Source organism: Arvicola amphibius, chromosome 18, assembly GCF_903992535.2.
Source record: "Arvicola amphibius chromosome 18, mArvAmp1.2, whole genome shotgun sequence".
NCBI classification, from domain to species: Eukaryota; Metazoa; Chordata; class Mammalia; order Rodentia; family Cricetidae; genus Arvicola; species Arvicola amphibius.
This window is the reverse complement of record NC_052064.1, coordinates 17,420,154-17,440,294: the sequence shown is the minus strand read 5'-3', so window position 1 is coordinate 17,440,294 and position 20,141 is coordinate 17,420,154. Positions and strand designations below refer to the sequence as shown.

Genomic DNA, 20,141 nt, shown 5'->3' with positions numbered 1-20,141 from the left:
CCAGAAGAGGGGGTTGAGTCCCCTAAGACTAGAGGTACAGATGGTTGTGAGCTCCCGCGAAGGTGCCGGGACTCAAACCCAGGTTTTCTACAAGAACAGCCCAGCTAGTGTTCTTAACCACTGAGCCATCTCTCCAGGCCCCGGTTTTTTAAGTTAGCAACACCTTTCTTCCTACTTAAGTAAAAAGTGCGTAGTGAGTACCACGTTAGTATGGTCAGTTTACGGCCCAGCGTCTGCTTCCAGCCGTAGAAAGGCTGCAGGTCTCATCCAGGAAGCCACCAATCCTGTTCCTGAGAGTCCCACCCCCTTGACCTACTCTTTTTTTTCTCTTTCTCTCTCTCTCTCTCTCTCTCTCTCTCTCCCTCCCTCCCTCCCTCCCTCCCTCCCTCCCTCCCTTCCTCCCTTCCTTCCTTCCTTTTTTTCTTTTGAGAGAAGATTTCTCTGTGCAGCCCTGGCTGTTCTGGAACTCCATAGACCAGGCTGGCCTTGAATTCTGAGATCTTCCTGTCTCTGCCTCTCACATGCTGGAATCAAAGGTGTGTGACACCACCTGCTAATCATCTCTTCTAAGCTTGCTCCTCAGTGAAGAGTTTCAACATAGAATTTTGAAGGAATACAAACATTCAGATCACAGCAAGTAACTAGCCATAATTTTTGCAATAAAAGAAAGCATTAAGGATTATCCCTTGTACGACATGGGCTCCTCAGATTAGGCGATAGGTTTGCCAGGGGTGAGAGAACCAGGTGGATAACTCGGTGAGCCCCATAGTTCCTGCCCAGCTTCTGAGATACAGTTTCGACACACAAGCACTTGAAATGAGTCTCGTTTATCTCATGCCCAGCCATGCTTTCATCTGCTGGGATTTCTGAAGTTAACTGGTAATTCCAAAGACAAACCATTGCCAGTTTCGGATGAGGCAAACGGAAGTTAGCGGGAACCAGCGCTCTGTGGGGGAAACCCTGAGAGAAACTTCTGCCTAGGAGAGGGCTGGCGCCTTTGACAGATGCCTTTCCCTTGCCCTCCGAACAGCTCTCTGGCAGTGCCCAGTCTGAGTGTCTGACAGGATGGACACACAGCTGACAAGATAATGACGCTGTGTGTTGCTTGGCAAGGCCCTCAGGAAAGCTTGCCATGCGTATTTGCCCCTGGCTTCTTGGCAATTGTCCCTGCCTCAGTCGGTGTCCCAGATTCTCTGATCCAGCCTTTCTTTCTTCTCTCTTTTTCCTTTCTTTCTCTCCTTTCAAAGAAGAGCAGTAGGGAAAGAAGTCAGCCCCAGTTTTCAGAGAAGAGCTAAATTCTAAGTAACCAACTCTTGTTTGTTTTCCTCTGTGGATAACAGAAAAAGAATCAAATCAAGCAGCTACTTCTGGGTTGTCCAGGTCATGTGATATTGTTCCTTGCGTCCTATGCAGAGAAGACATCTCTTCAGGGGTCAGGGGCGGTGTCTGATTAGAGTCCAGTGTCCCTATGCTTTAGTTAAGGTATACATTTCATGTGTTCTCTTTTCCTGAAAAGAAAAAGAGGAAAAATTTGACAAAAGTTTCCCAGGGGACCTAGTGTTTACAGTCATTGGACACAGGTACACAGCGAGGACAAGGGAAATTCTGAACACAGCGCTTGCTCAGTTTCCCAGCTTTCTGTTTGCTTGCATTTTGTTTGTTTGTTTGTTTGTTTGTTTGTTCATAGTAGGGCCAGGGTTATGAAAACTGTTAAGTTTGCCAAGTAGTGGTGCCACATGCCTTCAGTCCCAGCACTCAGGGTTAGGGAGGCAGAGGCAGGCTCTAAGTGTGAAGCTAGCCTGGTCTACAGAGTGAGTTCCAGGACAGCCAGAGCTGCACAAAGAGACACTGTCTTGGAAAACAAAAACAAAACAGCAAAAAAAGTGTTAGGTTTAACATCAGGGTTAGGATTAGTCACAGGATGAGGGCTGGGTTGTGATTAGGGTTACAGTTAGGGTTAGGATTAGGTTTAGGTTAGCTCATTTGTCTAAAATCTTACCAGCCAACAACAACCAGGTTAGATTTTAGATAGGGTTAGGAACAGGGTTCAGAGTTATTCCAATTTAAAAATATTTCAAATGTTTGATGCATGGATTTAGTGCCTCCCATTGTACATTTAAAAATGGTGGAGTAGGGGGACATGACGTGGCTCAACACTTGAAGGTGCCTGCCACAAAACCTGACCATCAAATTCAGTCCCAGAAACCACATGACAGAGGGGAGAACCCACGCCCACAGGTTGACCTCTCCCCCACTGGTGATCTTGGGGAATAAGCAAGTGGCTGTCAGCTGTCTGGGCCGGGCATGTACAAGGCTTTAGGTTCAGTTCGTAACAACACACATACCTGCACAGAAGGCTACAGCCCCTGAAGCTCTCCTCGTGTTCATAAGATGTAAAGATACTTTATTAAATGTCTAAGTTCAAAATACAGATGTATGTCCATAGTCCAAAACAGACAGAGAGAGAGAGAGAGAGAGAGAGAGAGAGAGAGGAAGAAGAGGAAGAGGAGAAGGAGGAGGAGGAGGAGAGGAGGAAGAAGAAGAGGAGGAGGAGGGGGGGAGGAGGAGGAAGAGGAGGAGGAGAGGAGGAGGAGGAAGAGGGGAAGGAGGAGGAGGAGAAGAAGAAGGAGAAGAAGGAGAAGGAGAAGGAGAAGAAGAAGAAGAAGAAGAAGAAGAAGAAGAAGAAGAAGAAGAAGAAGAAGAAGAAGAAGAAGAAGAAGAAGAAGAAGGAGGAGGAGGGAGTGGGGGAGGGGAGGGAGAGAGAGTGTGGTAAGGAATCTGTTGCTGGATTACTACTTGAAATAAAGCAGAGATCTGAGGGTGTGGGGAGTTAGCGTGGCCTCTATCAGAGAAGGAGAGATCCATCTCGTTTTCAGTGCCTTTGCGGTCATCAGCCATCAAGATTCTGACGACTCCTCCCTGTGAATAGTTTTTGGCGTTCCCAGTTCACCTGGAGCCCAGGGAAGAGGGAAAGCAAGCCAACTAGCTTCGGAAGCGTAAGACCATACATTCTTTGGGTGTGTGGAGCTATTACTTCCCCCGATAAAAAGCCAAGCAGAACAAAGACTGGTTCTTGATTTAGGCCTTCGACCCTCCCAGTCTAGAGTGGTTTGGGGCCAGATAACAGAATAATGGAAGTCTGCATTGGGCGAGGCTTTCTTTGAGCCAAGGCAGCTGACAGAGTCTCCCGAGCACTTGAAGGGAAACGGATACCCGCTCTCCTCAGACAATGCGGCCCTTGTGTGAAACAGCTGTCCCGGGGAGATGGCTCAGCACTGTTTGACAGCGGCTCGCATGTTACAGGGATACGTCTGGGATTATCTAACCGGGAAAGAACCAACCAGATGGAACTGAGCCCTTCTCACAAGAATGCAGTCTCCAACTGTGGCGGGGAAAAGCGGGCTCAGGTTTCGTTGGCTCAAGGATAAAGTACCGGTTTGTAGTGCTTGGTAATCTGTCTTTGCCTCCTGAATTGTGGACAACTTCTCTGGAATTTTCAGGCGTTATCCGAAAGACACAGATAAACAGCGTGTGCAAGAGGCAGATTAATTCCAGTTTAATTTCACCTGGCAGTAGCTTTCAGGTTAGTGGATAGCATCTCCCGCAGGAGGCTTGTGAGTTTGGCCTGGGAACTTGAGGCTGCTGAAGAAACCCTAAGTAAGTTCTGCCTGCTTTCAGGTTTGGTTACGGAAGCTGGGCAGGGTCGTTGTTGTGACCAGCTATCAGTGTAATCACTGGGTTTCAGTCCAGGGTTGCCTCGGCCCAATCTGTGCAGCTCATTGGCTGGTAGGTGGTAGATAAAGCTGCATTCTGTGAGGCCTGCCATTCATTCATCAGCCCTGGGCATGTGGCTAAGTGCAGGGCTGCAGATGCTTCCTGGCTTCTTTCAGTTTAATTCTCACCTTTTAAAGTGAACCTTTAAAAGATTTTCTCTTATTCCCAGTGTGCGTGCCTGTGTACACACACACACACACACACACACACACACGCATGGATGCACACTCGGTAGTAGGGGCAGAGAGAGACAGAGAGCATGTGGTCTATTTCATAAGTTCTGACTAACCTGAAACTAGTTCACGGCCACAGGAAGTGATAGCCAATGTGCTTTCTGGTCAGCACTCTGCTCTCTGTATATATAAGAAGGGACCTCTGGGTCATAGATTTGAGAAACTGCCCCAAGGATGCATTTTTCAGTGCCTGGACAATCTCATATAGATTTGTACTGACAAACCCATTTGGCTTTAGAGGTGGACTCACATTCTTCCCCACTCTTCTCTCCTCCTTCACCCCAAAAGTCTCCAGAATGAAAAGAAAAGCACAAAGAGGTTAGGAGGAGCCCACACTTGGGGACAGATAGCCTTTAATTTACACTGGCAGGCATTTCGATGAGAGACACTCCATACCGCTTTGGGCTTCTGGGCTCTGTTTTTCCCAGGCTGGCCACACGCTGGTAGTACCCTCTCTGGTTAAAGTGAACAGTGGCAGCCACCTGCTCCCAACAGCTTCAGGAAAGGGGGGTTGCAAGTGAGATTCCCCGGGGGGTGTTTCACTAAAATCATAAAGGTTAGTAGATTAAAAACTTAACTGCCTTTTCCATTGTTGATGAGTTTACTGGGAGCTCCCGGAGAAACATCACCATGAAGGCAATTTACTCCACCCGCAGACATGGTCACCCTGTCCCACGTGGCCTGACGCTTGCAGGGTGGGTGTGCAGGCACCAGAAGGCAATCCCAGCACTTGGGACAGAGAAGCCGGAGACGGTGAATCCAAAGGCTACCTGAGCGCGCTAGTAAGAGGCAAGGGTGGTGGCGCACACCTTTAATCCCAGCACTCAGGAGTCAGAGGCAGATGGATCTCTGGGAGTTTGAGGCCGGCCTGGTCTACTTAGTGAGTACCAGGACAGCCAGAGCTCTGTAGAGAGATCTTGTCTCAGAAATAAATAAGCCTAGCTCAGACTGTACTCCTTAACTACTCAACAGTAACTTAAAGGGCAAAGGAAGACAAGACAGAAAGGAGTCAAAATCTAGTTCAGATTGTTGCTATTAACTTTGGTGGTGGTGGTGGTGGTGGTGGTGGTGTGGTGATGGTGTGGTGTGGTGTGTGTGTGTGTGTGTGTGTGTGTGTGTGTGTGTGTGTGACACATAGAGTCCATAGTTGATTCAGCTGATCCCCAAACTTATTCCTTTGGTGTCACTTCAGGGATTGCCTGAGTGCATAGACACCACCTATGCAGTCGAGAAGCTTGCGGGCTGGTTGGAAATCAAGGATCTAGCCACCCAGAGGTAGAAGAATGAGCAAATGGCAGAGGCAGCTAGGTATAGGAATTTAAGGAAAATGAGGAGGAAGAGGTGTGATAAATGGTCCCAAGACGGACAGTCACTTAGTGAAGAAGCTGGCTGTTCTTGAACCTACGGCCTGGGTGTCAAAGAAAGTTCCATGGAAAAGGAGCACAGTAGATGTACTGCAGTTGAGGTGGCAAGCCGTTTGAAAAAGACTTTCCTGGCGTGTTCACTTGACGGTCCCTTCACCATGGGTGGACACCTCGATGGGATCCTGCATGGTGACGTGTATTTTCTAGTCCTCCGGTACTCTACATAAAAGGTGTAGGACATATGTCTGTAATTCTCCTCTTCCCTTTGGTGATTCAGACATCAAGGTCGTGAGGGAGACAGTGCTGTGGCCATTACTTCCACATTCCCGCTCTGTCTGCAGCCTTACAGAGCTTCCAACAGCGCCATGTTAGGCCAGAACGTCCAGAGTTCACCACCTCTGTGCTTTCTTGTAGCCACTGTGAGGAAATCCCCATCGGTCACTGGCTCTAACAACTGTGAATTTACAGATCTGGATCTGTTGCTCCTTTCTTCCTAAGACGGCAGCGACTACTTAAGAAACCAGGATATTTTCATTCATACCTTTAACAACTATAAAGAATGTTTAAGAAATGAAATTGATGAGAAATGGCTTAAACTTTCAAATTCTTATGCTAGATACGATTGTAAATAAACTAATGACATGGGGAAAAAATGTTTGTTTGGGCTGGGGATCTAGCTCAGTTGGTAAAAGTGAAGCCCTGGGTTCAATCGCAGCTCTGCATAGCCCAGGCATAGTGGCACATGCCTATAATCCTAGCACTAGGGAGATGCAGGCAGGAGGAACCAGGAGTTGAAGGTCGTCTTTGGCTGCATAACAAGTTTGAGGCTGTACGTATGTTCTTCCCAGTGTCTGAGGCCCTAAAGTAGAGGCGTGATGGCTGTGGATTGGGCAGAGCTGAGTGCAAGGCAGCCGTGGTGGCTTTAACCCTAGCAATTGGGGTTCAGGAGGCAGAGGAAGGTGAACCTCTGAGAGTTTGAAGCTGGCTCAGTCTATATAGCTTCAGGCCAGCCAAGCCTGTATAGCAAGACTCTGCCTCAAAACTCAAAATAGGGAGGGGCGAGGAGAAGGAGGAGGAGGAGGAGGAAGAGGAAGAGGAAGAGGGAAAGAAAGCAAAGGAAAAAGGAAAGGAAAAAGGAAAGGAAAGGAAAGGAAAGGAAAGGAATTAAAAGAAGCCAGAGAAACTAGTCTTCTGACTTTTCCAATCTAGAGACCAGTTCTCCTGGACTACGGAGAGGATCACAGAGTTGCTGGAACGCTCACCTGTTGTGTGCGTTTGTTTGATTGTTTGTGTTTTAGGTACTAAGGACTGAGTTCCGAGCTGCACACATGCTAAGCTGCACCTTCAGTCCTGAAATTTTGATTCAGCGAAAAGCCAGGCGTCTTCCCAAGGGAACTGGTCTTTGTTTTGGCTCGCTGGCACCAGCACACAGAAACTCCTCGTAGCAATCATAGATTCCCCTGGCAGGGTTAAAAGAAATTGCTCGTTCTTTTCACCCCTGTGTTTTTTTCTACCATCACTATGTTCCCCAAATAAAAACCATACCCCACACAGGCAAGTGGGAAAAGAGGAGATTCATTCTTCTCTAAATGTCTCAGTCTTTAATTCAGCATAGCCAGGGGATTTCAAAGCATAGTCTGCATAGATGCCCCTCCCCACAGAGTCTTCCTCTGCTTCTCATTATAACATGTAACCTTTAAAGAAAACATGGGGCTTGTAATTTTCCCTAACCATGCCTGTTGAGTGAGCCCCAGACCCTCCACTTTCCAGACCCTCCACTTTCTTCACGGCTGACGTGACCTTGCGCTCAGCCACAGCCACTAGGTCTGTTCTGCTCTCATCTCCAGATTCCCATGGTGTCCCTTTAGACCCATCCTGTCCCGTGGCACTGGCTGGAAGGTGAATATTTGGTTTGGTTTTGCTTGGCATTGGTGTTCAGAGACAAGGTCTCGCTAAGTAGTTTGGCATAGTCTTGAACTCAGAATCCTCCTGCCTCAGCCTCCTGAGGACTGGTTCCCACACCTAGCTTTAGAAAGTGTTGATAATCGAGAGAAATCACACTCCACAGATTTTTTTTTTTCTAGTTTTTTGAGACAGGGTTTCTCTTGTAGTTTTGGAGCCTGTCCTGGAACTTGCTCTTGTAGACCAGGCTGGCCTCGAACCCACAGAGATCCGCCTGCCTCTGCCTCCCAAGTGCTGGGATTAAAGGCGTGCGACACCACCACCCAGCCACTCTACAGATTTTTAAATGCTATGCATGGATAGCATGGAATGTTGCTGAGCCTTAAAAAGAAGAAGATCCTGTGTGACATCATGGGTAACTCAGAGGACCCTGTGCAATAAGCCTGTCACTGGAAGACACATACTGAACGCTCCTACATACATGAATGGCATAAAGTAAGGAAATTCAAACCTCAGTGCAACGAGAAACTACTGGGATTTCAGGTGTCCTGGAGGCCGAGATAGGGAGGTTTGCTAGAATCAGGGACGTCAAGACCAACCTGGGCTATACAGTAAGGTCCTGGTTCTAAATAAATCAATAATAAAATAAATAAGGCAAATTCAAATTCATAGAGTGGATCAAAGAGCAGAGTGTAAGGAGAAATCCTATATCAAAAACTAAAGCAAGGAGCCGGGCATGGTGCTGCGTGCCTTTAATTCTAACACTCAGGGGGCAGAGGCTGGTGGATCTAAGTTCAAAGCCAGCCGGGTCTAGAATGAGCTTCAGGACACCAGGACTACAAAAAGACTACAAAACAAAAAAACCAAAACAAACGAGAGAGAGAGAGAGAGAGAGAGAGAGAGAGAGAGAGAGAGAGAGAGAGAGAGAGAGAGAGAGAGAGAGAGAGAGAAGAAGCAAGTGCTGGAGTGGTTAAGTGTAGTTTCTGCTCTTACACAGGACCCAGGACCCAGGTTCCATTTCCGGCACCCACATTAAGAAGCTCACTGTCCCCTATAACTGTAGTTACAAAGGATCTGCTACCCTGTTCTGGCCTCCGCAGGGGACCTGCACACAAACACACGATGCACGTATGTACATTTACACACTAATATATACACATAAAATAAAAAGAAATAGATTTTTTAAATAGAACAAGAAGTCAGGCAGTGGTGGCACATGCCTTTAATCTCAGCACTCAGAAGGCAGAGGCAGGCGGATCTCAGTGAGTTCGAAGCCAGCCTGGTCTACAGAGCGAGTTCCAGGAGAGTCAGGGCTATATAGAGAAACCCTGTCTGGGGAAAAACAAAAATAAAGGTTCAGTCCATGGTTACTTAACCTTGTTGCTTGGAACCCTCAGTGGCCCAGTACATCGTGGCAGCTGAGAAACAAAAGGGAAAGAGGAAATGACTGGGGGGGTCAGGGGGTGGTACCAATGTACCTTCTCCGGCACCTCCTAGCAGCTCGAGTTCCTTCCTCTAAGGCCCCACTTCGCAAGTATCTTCTACTTCCAGTAGAAGTATCTTATACTTCATATATATATATGAGAGAGAGAGAGAGAGAGAGAGAGAGAGGTCTCATTATGTAGCCCTAGCTGTCCAGGAACTTACTGTGTAGACCAGGCTGGCTTCAAACTCACAAAGATTCAGCTTCTTCTGTGAGTGCTGCGATCAAATGCACACCCATTTCCAGCCCTTTGGTGTAATTTTAAAAGGCTCTTAATTCAGCCGGGTGGTGGTGGCACACACCTCAAATCCGAGCTTTCAGGAGGAAGAGACAGGAGGATCTCTGTGAATTCGAGGCCAGCTTGGTCTACAGAGTGAGTTCCAGGACAGGCTCCAATGCTACAAAGAAACCCTGTGTGTGTGTGGGGGGGGGGGGGGGGCGGGCTCTTAGTTCTTACCTCAGTGACTTCGGTGCTATGCTGGAAGAGTCCCTCTCTATTTTTTCTCTGCTCCGATGCTTTTTCCTGGGTCAGAAAGGAAGCCGTCACCCTTGACCTATAGGACTGTGAGGGGGGTAGAAAGATTTGAAGGGAAAATAAAAAGATAAGAAAATTGGTTCCTTTGGGGAAAGCCTTCTTTGAATGAAAAATTATCAAGTCCTTGAAAGTATTTTAATTTGTTTCCAAATTTAAAAATAGCGGCAAAAAAAAGAAAGTAAGCAAACAAACAAGCAAATAAATATATAGAGAAAGCCAGTGAAATGGCTCAGTAGTTCATGGTGCCCGATGACCTGAACTCAATCCTCAGCCCCCACAGGACTCTTACACCAAAAGAGAGAACACACTCCTGCAAGTTGTCCTCTGAGCTCTACCCATGCACCACGGTACATGTGTGTGTGCGCGTGCGCGCGCGCACATATGCACAATAAATGATGTGCGTAGATTTAATGAGGTAAATAAAATAAAAAGTGCCGTTATAAAATTGTGACTATCAAGACAAACTGTTTACGCCAGAGCCTATTTGTTGCTCATTTGTTTTCCGTTTCATAGGAGACAGAGGAAGAACGCTATGTTGTCTAACTCACTGAAGGGGGGGTCTGCTCCCCTGCCTTTTCTTTCTGCTCTCAGCTATGATGTAAAGCCCAAGAAGGCAGGGCCTTGGCTCCTCTGCCCTTCTCTGGCCTTGGCTTTAGCCTTGGGGGCCAGGCTAACTGCTTCAAGGTTAACCACCACCTTGCTGCAGAACAATAGTGGATTCAAGAGTGACCTTGGAAAGACGCCTTCTGTGTAGGTCTGTCCCAGAACTTCCTAGGTAGAATAAGCATCATGAGCTCAGGTCAGGCCTGGCATTGTGAATCCAGTACAGCAGATTATAAAGCCAGCCTGGGCAGTGCCCGTTGCTTTCTTTGTTTTCTCCTGCCCTTGTGGTTGCGAAAAGGAGTGTGATTTTTTTAGATTGAAGCCAACAGTGAGATTGCTTGAATCCCATATTGTCTCTTCCAGGCAGAATTCCCAGCCTATCCAAGCCTCAGGTTGTCTGGGTTCTCTCTAGTCTTCCAGTGTGGGAGGTTTCTGTCCATTCGGGTACAAGAGGGCGATTTGCTACATGGCAGAGCTCCAGCAGGGGCAGCTGCAAGGGCTGCGGGTGCAGGGGGAGCCCTGGGGACACTGAGACCCGGGCCCCCCTGCAGAGGCACTCAAAGGCAGTTACTGAGACCACTTCAAGTACCAAAGCAAGGAGGAAGGCTCCACACCAAATGGATGTTAGGATCCGTGCTGGTGTGCCCCAGGCGACAGGTTGGACCCCATCACTCCCTTGCAAATTCGTTTGTCAGAGAATGCCAGTGGCTGAACTGCAGGGAAAATGCTGGATTATGGACTAGTTAGGGTGTTAGGAGATTCCTCCCCCCAACTTGCATTGCTTTTCTTTGTTTGAATCCGAATTAGAAAAATCAAGCTAGCAGATCAGGATCACTGACTCTATAAACCCGAAACTACACCGGGAAAATCGCATGACCAGTTTGTCTAGACCAAGAAAAGGAACGCTGTTTGCCTCTCCTTGGGGTAGAGCACAGTGCTGTGAAGGAAAACTCAGTTCTCCCAAGAAACAAGAGCGATAAACATGTGGTTTCCCAAGCTGACTTTATGTTTGAACCCGGTATCCCAGGTTTCATGGACCCAGGTGCGTGTGGGTGCGCGTTGTGTGTGCTGTTTTCCCACACCATTACAGCAGAACTTTTTCTTCGCCTTTTTTTTTTTTTTTAACCAGACTTAAGTCTCAACATTGAGGCATCGTGTAAACTTCTGTGTCTGCTCTTTTCAGTTCTAGGGAAAATCCGAACCGCGGTGGGCAGCGCCCAACTTCTCATGGCGCAGAAATTCTACCAGTTCAGAGAGCTGTGTGACGAGAACCTGGTAGGTACCCTCCACATCGCCCCGACTCCTTGTCCTCAAGACTGGTCCAGCCAAAGCAAAACTTAGCTTGAACCAAGTTAAGTCAAGGCTCCTTGGAGTCTTTTAACAGATGAATCTGGTTTCCTACTTTTCACTAAATAAAACAAACAAGCAAGAGAGAGAGAGAGAGAGAGAGAGAGAGAGAGAGAGAGAGAGAGAGAGAGAGAGAGAGAGAGAGAGAGAGAGAGAGAGAGAGAGAGAGAGAGAGAGAGAGAGAGAAAGAGAAGAAAAGACAGACCCACTTAAATAATCCTAGGGGCAGAATTAAGTTAAAACTCCCATTTTCTGATTTTTTTTTTATTGAAAACTTTCCATGTTCCTAGATTTTGTATGTTGCTTTTGGTTTTCTTATTCTTAGTAAAATTTGGAGCAACTGATATTTCCTAAGTACTTTAGAAACAAAGATTTCTCTCTCTAAAACAGCTTTCGCTGACTGTGTCTCCTGATCAGTTTTGCTCTAACCCAAAGGCCAGAGGTTGAGGGTTGACAAAATGTGGATTAGACACCTTGAGACAGGTGACATACAAACACAAAGGAAGGGAACCCTCTTCCGTAACAGCAGCAGTGACAGCAATAGCCTTTGCGAATCTGGTGGAGAAATAAAGGCCAAGAGCCTCTTCCAGGAGGCTTTAAAGAAGACCTCCGTCCACCACGAATGACTCCGCACACACAACTGCTGCCGGTCAGGCTGGCGCTAACACAGAGCACAGCAACTCGGTGATGTGCGGGAAACACAACTGACATCTTAGAGGACCCAGGTCAGGCTTTAGAATTTAAACTCTGTGTCCTAGGCACTGTGTTTTCTCCTCAAAGGAATCTAGTCCGGGGCTGACAAGATGGCTTCTGGGTAAAGGGGCTTGCTGAGAAGCCTGGTGTTCAATCTCCAGACCTCACATGGGAGACTCACAAGAGGACCAACTCCCATTCACACACACCGCGCGCGCGCACACACACACACACACACACACTGTGGTGTGTGCACCAGCCACACCCTCGCTCACCCCACACTGAATAAATGTGAAAACAGAATTGATGGGCAAGTGGCCAAGTGTACTACAAAGGAGAACATAAATATCATGCACATTTTAAAGATGAAATTACAGGTACATTTTTTTTAATGCGTACTGATTTCTAGAAATTGTCAGGTTCATGAAAGCCAGCTTTTGACATCTTGCCATTCCTCATAGTGGCTCCTATGGCCAGTAGGGGAAGTCCCTCTTTATGGTAATGCCACACCAGCAGAGGATGGTCATTGTACTGCTCACAGCAGGCCTCTGAAGAGCAGGTCCAGCACCAAATGTGCCAGATGCCCGGTGACTATGCAGAATGGCCATTTGGAGTTCCTAGTGGCATTGTCTTTATGACTTACAGATGGGATCGATAGGCACAAAAGTTAAGAAACTTGGGGGCTGGAGAGATGGCTCAGTGGTTAAGAGCATTGCCTGTTCTTCCAAAGGTCCTGAGTTCTATTCCCAGTCAACCACATGGTGGCTCACAACCATCTATAATGGGGTCTGGTGCCCTCTTCTGGCCTGCAGGCATACACACAGACAGAATGTTGTATACATAATAAATAAATAAATAAATATTTTTTTTAAAAAAAGTTAAGAAACTTAGCTACCAGCCCACAGTAAAATCAGACCCAAGAATCAAACCCTGGTTTCTCCAGGCTGTCCCCCATTAAATCCAGGCAGGATTTGAGTTCCATACCTTACCTTTGCAGAGCGAAGTCATCCCAGGAAATAAATATGACCTGGTGGTAGTTTCTCTTAGCACCACATCCGTATGAAAGGGACTCTAAGGGGCAGCAAGATGGCTCAGCAGACAAAGGGGCTTGCTGCCAAGTCTGATGACCCAAGTTTGTTCCCAGGCTCCCAGGTCAGATAAGATGGAAAGAGGGAACCAGCTCCTACAAGCTGTCTGTCATCTGCCTCCACCTGCTTGCCCTGGCACTGCCTCCAGCACACGCACATGTTAGGCGTGTGTGTGTGTGTGTGTGTGTGTGTGTGTGTGTGTGTGTGTTTGAAAGTGTCTGTAGGGTTGGTCAGAACCAGGTGCAGCTGTTCTTTCTTTACTTCCTCTTCCTTTAAGGGAAAAAAAAAAAGGAAGAAGAAGATAGTTTGAAAACGTATTTATTCCCGACTAGATTCTCAAGCTTAAAGTAAATGGACAAAGTTTGTCATATTTCAGCCACACTAAACCAGGGGGCCACCCCCGACTCTCCCTCTGATCTCAGAAATGGTCTGTCTAGACTCAGCCACCCCGACACATGACTCACGACTGCCAAGTTAGAGAGTGGCTAGCACTTACACGCTCTCTTTTCTCATTTGTCTGTATGACAACACAGGGCAAGAGATTCCTTTGCAGGGAGGACCAAGTTGCCCATGATACTCATTTAAGCACAGCTAAGGAACTACTCTAGAAGCTACTGAACTGGAGGTTGACCATGCCCAAACCCAAGAAATCTAAAATCGGAAATTCTGTAAAATCTAAAACTTTGGGGACACCAAGGCATTGATACTATATACATCTGACCTCATATAACATGTCACAGTCAATACAGGTACATTAAAAATATATATATAATAACCTTCAGACTGTGTGTACAAGGTATATGTGACATATACATGTGTTTCACATTAAGACTTGTATTCTGTCTCCAAAATATCTCACTGTGGATAGGAAAACATCCAAATCCTATGAACTCTAGCATCTCAACATCTGGTCCCAAGGGTGCCAGATAAGAAACTCAGATCTGTATTATTTCTTTCCATTGGTGCTAAAGCAATACAATAGTAAAACTCATGACCCAGAAAATGTCACTGAATTCCAAAATATTAACTGTTTAGTTTCCCATTGTGGATAAGGCTGACTAATTGTGAAATCACGAAGTAGTGAGACGTACTTTCTCGAGTCTGCTTATCTGTTCTGCCTGCTGAGGGCTTGTTTGTTTGTCTAGCCCTTTCGGTCTGTTGTTGTTTGCAGTGTAGCCTCCAACTTGAGAGTTGTTGCTTCAGCTTACTTAGTGGTAGACTGAGTTGTTGTGTTTATTTTGCTTTGTTCTGGCTAGGTGCTGCAGATTGAGCCCAGGGTCTTGAGCCTGTACCGCTAAGCCACACTCACTCTCATCCCTGGGATAGATTTTAATATTGTCAAGCACTTAAAAACTCCAGAATTCATTTATTCCAAAGAATGACCGTCAGTTGTTTCAGATCTCCGTGCACATCGGTGCGGCTTTATTTGCATTCTTTTGAATGAGGCCATCACTCTAGCGCATCCGCCGATGTAAAAGCTGTTTCCAACCTTTTCAAACAACTAGATGACCCCACAACCTTGACACTTTCTGACATTCTGATGATACCATTTTCTTGAGGTTAATTTTAAATGTCCAAGCTGGCCTTAGTTATCGTAGGACATGGGGGTTTAGAGTTGGTTTTGGTTTTTTAAGACAAGGTTTCTTTGGGTAACAGTCCTGGCTGTCCTGGAACTCACTCTGTAGGCCAGGCTGGCTTCGAACTCACTGAGATCTGCCTGCCTCTGCCTCCCGAGTGCTGGGATTAAAGGCGTGTGCCACCACTGCCCAGCACAGTTGTTTCTACTACTAAGAAATAAGGAGAAATAACACTGGCCAGAAGCCCTGGCGTGTGGAGGGGAGGGAGACTTCTGCTGTCTGACTGGGAAGCATTCAGCTGCTTTTGCAAATGGTGTTAGGCAATGACAGTGATAACAGCTTACAGGGACAAAGAAAGTCAACTCTTGAGCCAGGTCTTTCCATTTGGGAGGCTGAGATAAAAAGGTGGAGATTTCCAGGCCCGCATAAATCACACAGAGCGCTCTCAAGCAAGCTAACAAAAGTCAGTTCTCAGCTGGCTTCAGTGGGGCTGGTTTCTCAAGCCTGATGACCGGAGTTAAATTCCTGAAATCCACAAAGGTGGAAGGAGAGAACCAACTCAATAAAGTTGTCTTCTGACCTCCACACGCATGTTGTACCATACACACCACACGCACAAACACACGTGTGCGCACGCATGCATGTATGTGCGTATTGTCCTCTGACCTCCACACGCATGTTGTAGCATACACAGCAAATGCACAAACACACATGTGTGCATGCACTCATGCATGCGTGTATTGTCCCTCTGACCTCCACATGCATGTTGTAGTATACACACCACACGCATAAACACACACGTGCGCGCGCACACACGCATGTACATTCATATTGTCCCCTGACCTCCACACACATGTTGTAGCATACACAGCAAATGCACAAACACACACATGTGCACATGCACACATGTATGTGCGTATTGTCCTCTGACCTCCACGCGCTTGTAGCATACACACCACAGGCACAAGCACACACATGTAATTTTTGATAATAATTTTTGTTTGTTTTTGTTTTCTTGAAGTTTTTTTCCAGACTGGGTCTCACTCTGTAGCTCTGGGTATCCTGGAACTCACTGTGTGGAGGAGGCTGGTCTTGAATTCCTATGAGATATACCTGCCTTTGCCTCCCACATGCTGGGATTAAAGGGGTGTATCGCTATGCCCTGATGACAACAATAAAAATTTTGAATAATTCTTTAAAAAACTTTTTGTTGGTAGTGGTTTGGTTTTTCGAGACAGCGTTCATCTGTTTAGCCCTGGCTCTCCTGGAACTCACTCACTCTATAGACCAGGCTGGCCTTGTTACTCAAAGATCCACCTGCCTCTGCCTCCTAAGTGCTGGGCTTAAAGGCAGTCACCACTTCTGACTGGCAGAACGTCAGTTCTTAAACACTGAAGGATATTTGCGATCCTAAAATGGGAATTATTATCAGCATGCATATGTATGTGTAAAGATAAAGTTTTCTGACATTTGCTATATTTAAAACTAGCTAACTTCCAATGTGTCATGATAAAATGATTCTTTATTATATATACCAGTAATGTCTCAATTACTGTACACAATCTATTTCAAGGACTACCTGTGGATATCCACGGTTGACTGTTTACTTCAAATATACAAATTCTGGGCATCAGAGAAGCCTCGTGTACCAAGTACTTAGAAAATTTCTTGTTGCTTATTAATTCTGTACCCTAATATTTTACTCAACATGAGTGCTAAAACTAATCTCGCTCTAGAATTCTCATCTGTTCTCTGGATAAACTGTGTGGCATGAAATCATACATGATTTTATTTTCAAGGTAGTATTTTTATTTAAATCTATTGTTTAAAAATGCATCCAGGAAGAGATAACGCATTCTGGGATTTTTTTTTTTTTTCAAATGTTTAGACTCTCCCCCACTTATCAGACTGAAACAACCATGCTGTTGTAAGGACAAGGAATTTTACAGCCTTGACATTTGAAAATCAGGGACTGGAATGGGGGCCTGTAGGAAATGACCATTCGTAGCCTCACTGTTATCTGAAAGCCAAAAGGAACTCAGCCTCCTTGGGTTCTTTGGAATGTTTGAAAATGCCTTTGTGCCCCTGCTTGCTGTCACACTGCCTCTAAATCATCAATATTTTTTTCTCTCTTTTGTACAGAATCCCAATGCTCATCCAAGACCCACTTCCCAGGATTTGGCGGGGTTTTGGGACATGCTGCAGTTGTCCATAGAAAATATTAGTATGAAATTTGATGAACTTCATCAGTTAAAGGCCAATAATTGGAAACAGATGGATCCTCTTGACAAGAAGGTAGAACAATGTAGATTTTGTATGGTCCATTTAAAAAGCTGCTCAAACCCTGGACAGTCTAAATAGGCTCCTGCACTCAGTCCTGCTGTTTACCATGTGAAATGGAGCTGGCATCGTATCCGTGTCATTGTGATGACAATGTTTACATACTAACCACTTGGCATATTATCTGTAATATGTTTCAGGCATACTTTTGAAGAAAAACCTGTCTTTGTGAATTGGAAAGTGGGAATGTGGCTTTTCTTTCTCTTTTTCCTTTTTCCTGTCCTTCTTTCTTTTTTTTTTCTTTTTCTCTTTCTTTTTTCTTTCTTTTTCTTCTCTCATTAATTAAATTTTAAGTTAAACCCCTTTAGACACTGGAAGGAACCGCCTCCAGTTTTGCTTTCTAAACCAAAATCAATGACCTCTTCAGTGTGTGGTTCCCTAGAGCAAGAGTCCAGTTCCACGCACAGGACGTGTTTCTGAGCAGTAACTGGCTGAGAGTCGTCTCACAAGCACAGTAATGAAGAAGTCACTGGCGCCCCAGGCTAAACGCTCCCTGTGAGACTGGTAGTCACCTAAGTGTTGCGATTGTTTTTCCTAATTTTGATTGATTTGCCTGGGGCAGTATTGTTCCCTGGGAATCTTCATGCAACAGTTTAGAAATAAAGGCTTAAATTATTTTAATTAATCAATAATAATTTCATATTTGATTACTGTGGTTCCACCAGGCTTCTACAAGTTATCTCATGTCTGCCTTTCCAGGCTGATCTGTCCTGTATGAGATTTGTCTTTTTTTTTTTTTTTAAATAACTTTTGTTCTTCTATGACCCGAGGTCAAATAGTTCCAAGAGATACCCCTGAAAATGAAGACTGGTTATTTGCTCAGAGCAGTGAGAGCCCTGCCCTTTGGGGTCTCCTGACCCATCAAGAACTAACAGCAATCCACTGCTGCCCATCATCTCCGGGTGTATGGGGTCAGTGGGCACCCAGGACAAACCCAGTCCCAAAGGAGGGCAATGTTGTCACCACTACCCAACTGGGGGGATTTAGAACCAAGCTTGAAGTACTATCGATGTGTGTGTGTGGCCTCTACTTTGAGAAGCCAAACGTTGTGCTTCATCTAGTTTTCTTTATGTGTGAAACTGTCTGCTGGCAAATTGGTCTTAAAAGTATACACACGTGTACACACGCTGGAATTTAGGAATGCTCCATCTAACTTCTCACCGACTGATTCTTTAATATTATTGTTTTGGAAAAAAAAATAAAGTGTGCAAAGAAAGAAAAATGACTAAAAAGTTTCCAATATTCATACTTTTAAAAATATCCACCAGTTGTCCCACAGTGAAGACTATAAATGCCCTGAAGAAGTGATGCAAAGAAATCGTTACGTGACTTATTGGTATGTAACCTAATAATAAGTTACTAGCTTAGTTGTTTTTTTAAGTTTTTAACAATGCATTTTTGCCTATGATCAGAGCTTTTTATCACCTCATGAGCCTGACAGGGAAACAAAAGATGAAGAGACAGAGGTGATGGGAGACCGTACTCTGTCTTCTCCCTTTTTGTCCGTCAGCAACACAGGCTCCACTTTAAACAAGCACGGGCCAAAGCCAAGAGTAATGATACTGACCTCTGCATTTCTCCCTGGCAAGCAAGGAGGAACCGTTGTACTGAGCATCAGTGTTAAGTCGGATACTCGGTACCTTCACGATAAGCATCATGTTTGATTTCATAAGGATACAGCGTGTTTTATTTAAGTGGAAATGTGGGGTTGGTATGGACTCTTACACAGCCCAAAAGGTCAGCATCTCTCTCCTAAAAGCATCCTTTGTGGTTTAAATGCCTTCCTTCCCCTTCCTTGTATGGTTATCATGAAGGCACAAGTGGCTGGATTTTGGATTTTGCAGTAAGTTAGAAAAGATCTAATACCATTTCAGAGTTTGCTGATAAGAGACACGGCCTTTTCCAGTCCTGTGTTCAACTTTGATAACAAGTTGGGATTGTCTTCTGGGCTACCACAAGCATGCTGAAACCCCTAGGGACTGCTGATCTGGAAAAATCCTCCCCAGAGTAGGAAATACAAGTCGTTCACCCCCCACCCCGGTGACCCTGTACAATCTGTGGCTGTGTGTTGTGCAAAAAGGGTATAGCTCCGGATGGCACCATTGAAGCCTAAAAACACTATCTTATAACCTCATCTGGCTGCTTAGGAAGGGATGGAAGGGGAGGCTGGGTAGGTGGAGGGAGAAGGCCAGAGAGAGAGTAGAGGGGGCATTTTCTCCCACCCAAGCTCTCCTACCTGATGCTCCTTAGAAAGACACAGCTTAGAGTTCTAATTCATTCTGTAGCTGTTGAGAGCTCCTGACCCGCTGCTGGTGCCAGGAAGAGTCTGGGGGTTGCAGACAGAGCTACCCTCACTGTGAGGTGCAGGGAGCCTTTTGCAGGGCTGCATTTTAAATGCCCACACACTGCCGTGGAAAGGACTAGTTCTGCGGTGCAGTTTTACCCTCGACCTTAAGTGTAAGAGACTATGTGTTGTTATTGTTGTTGTTGTTTTGTTTTCCCGCATCTTTTGAATATCCAAGCCAGAGCAATGAAGAGAAATCATATATACAGTGTGCAGATCAGAACTAACCGTCCTTAGGTTTAAAAAAAAAAAAAAAAAGAAGTGTGTGTGTTTTCGAACTACTGACCTATCCCAGTCTTTCCCAAGCTTGTCCTGAGAAGCTGTGTAATGTCCTGAACCTTCTGCTTTGATCAGGAGCGAAGGGCCCCTCCTCCAGTGCCAAAGAAGCCGGCGAAGGGCCCCGCGCCGCTGATCCGGGAGCGCTCGCTGGAGAGCTCGCAGCGCCAGGAGGCCCGCAAGCGCCTGATGGCTGCCAAGCGCGCCGCGTCGGTCCGCCAGAACTCGGCCACCGAGAGCGCAGAGAGCATCGAGATCTACATCCCCGAGGCGCAGACCCGGCTCTGAGCGCAGCAGAGGACCGTCCCGCCGCCCTGCCCTCGGCCGCCTCCCCGTGCCCCTCCGTCTCTGAGCTCAGTGACCGCCACCGTCCTGGTGTAGTTGTCCACCTCGCAGGAGCCGCCCCCAAGCCGCCCCGCTTCCTGGACCGCTTGGCCCATCTTCTCCACCCGAGCTTCGCTCCCCTGTCCTGAAGCCTCATGCAGACATCCAAACCCTTTCTTTTCTGGAACAAGCAAACCCACCTGTGTAGAAAAGACACCTTGTAGGTCACTCACCTTCCTCAGTTCTTTCAAGCTAGTG

General features: G+C 46.3%; 1 protein-coding gene across 8 annotated transcripts in view; it reads left to right on the top strand.

Moving 5' to 3' along the window:
- Dlgap1 (DLG associated protein 1) overlaps positions 1-19,847 on the top strand; it is a 270,222-nt gene extending 250,375 nt beyond the window's left edge. For all 8 annotated transcript variants that reach the window (XM_038315307.1, XM_038315308.1, XM_038315306.1 and 5 more), the window contains 3 exons: positions 11,078-11,169; positions 16,742-16,894; positions 19,638-19,847. In XM_038315307.1, coding sequence (XP_038171235.1) covers positions 11,078-11,169; positions 16,742-16,894; positions 19,638-19,847 — 455 coding nt within the window. The remainder of the gene's footprint in view (positions 1-11,077; positions 11,170-16,741; positions 16,895-19,637) is intronic.
- Positions 19,848-20,141: the final 294 nt, after the last annotated feature.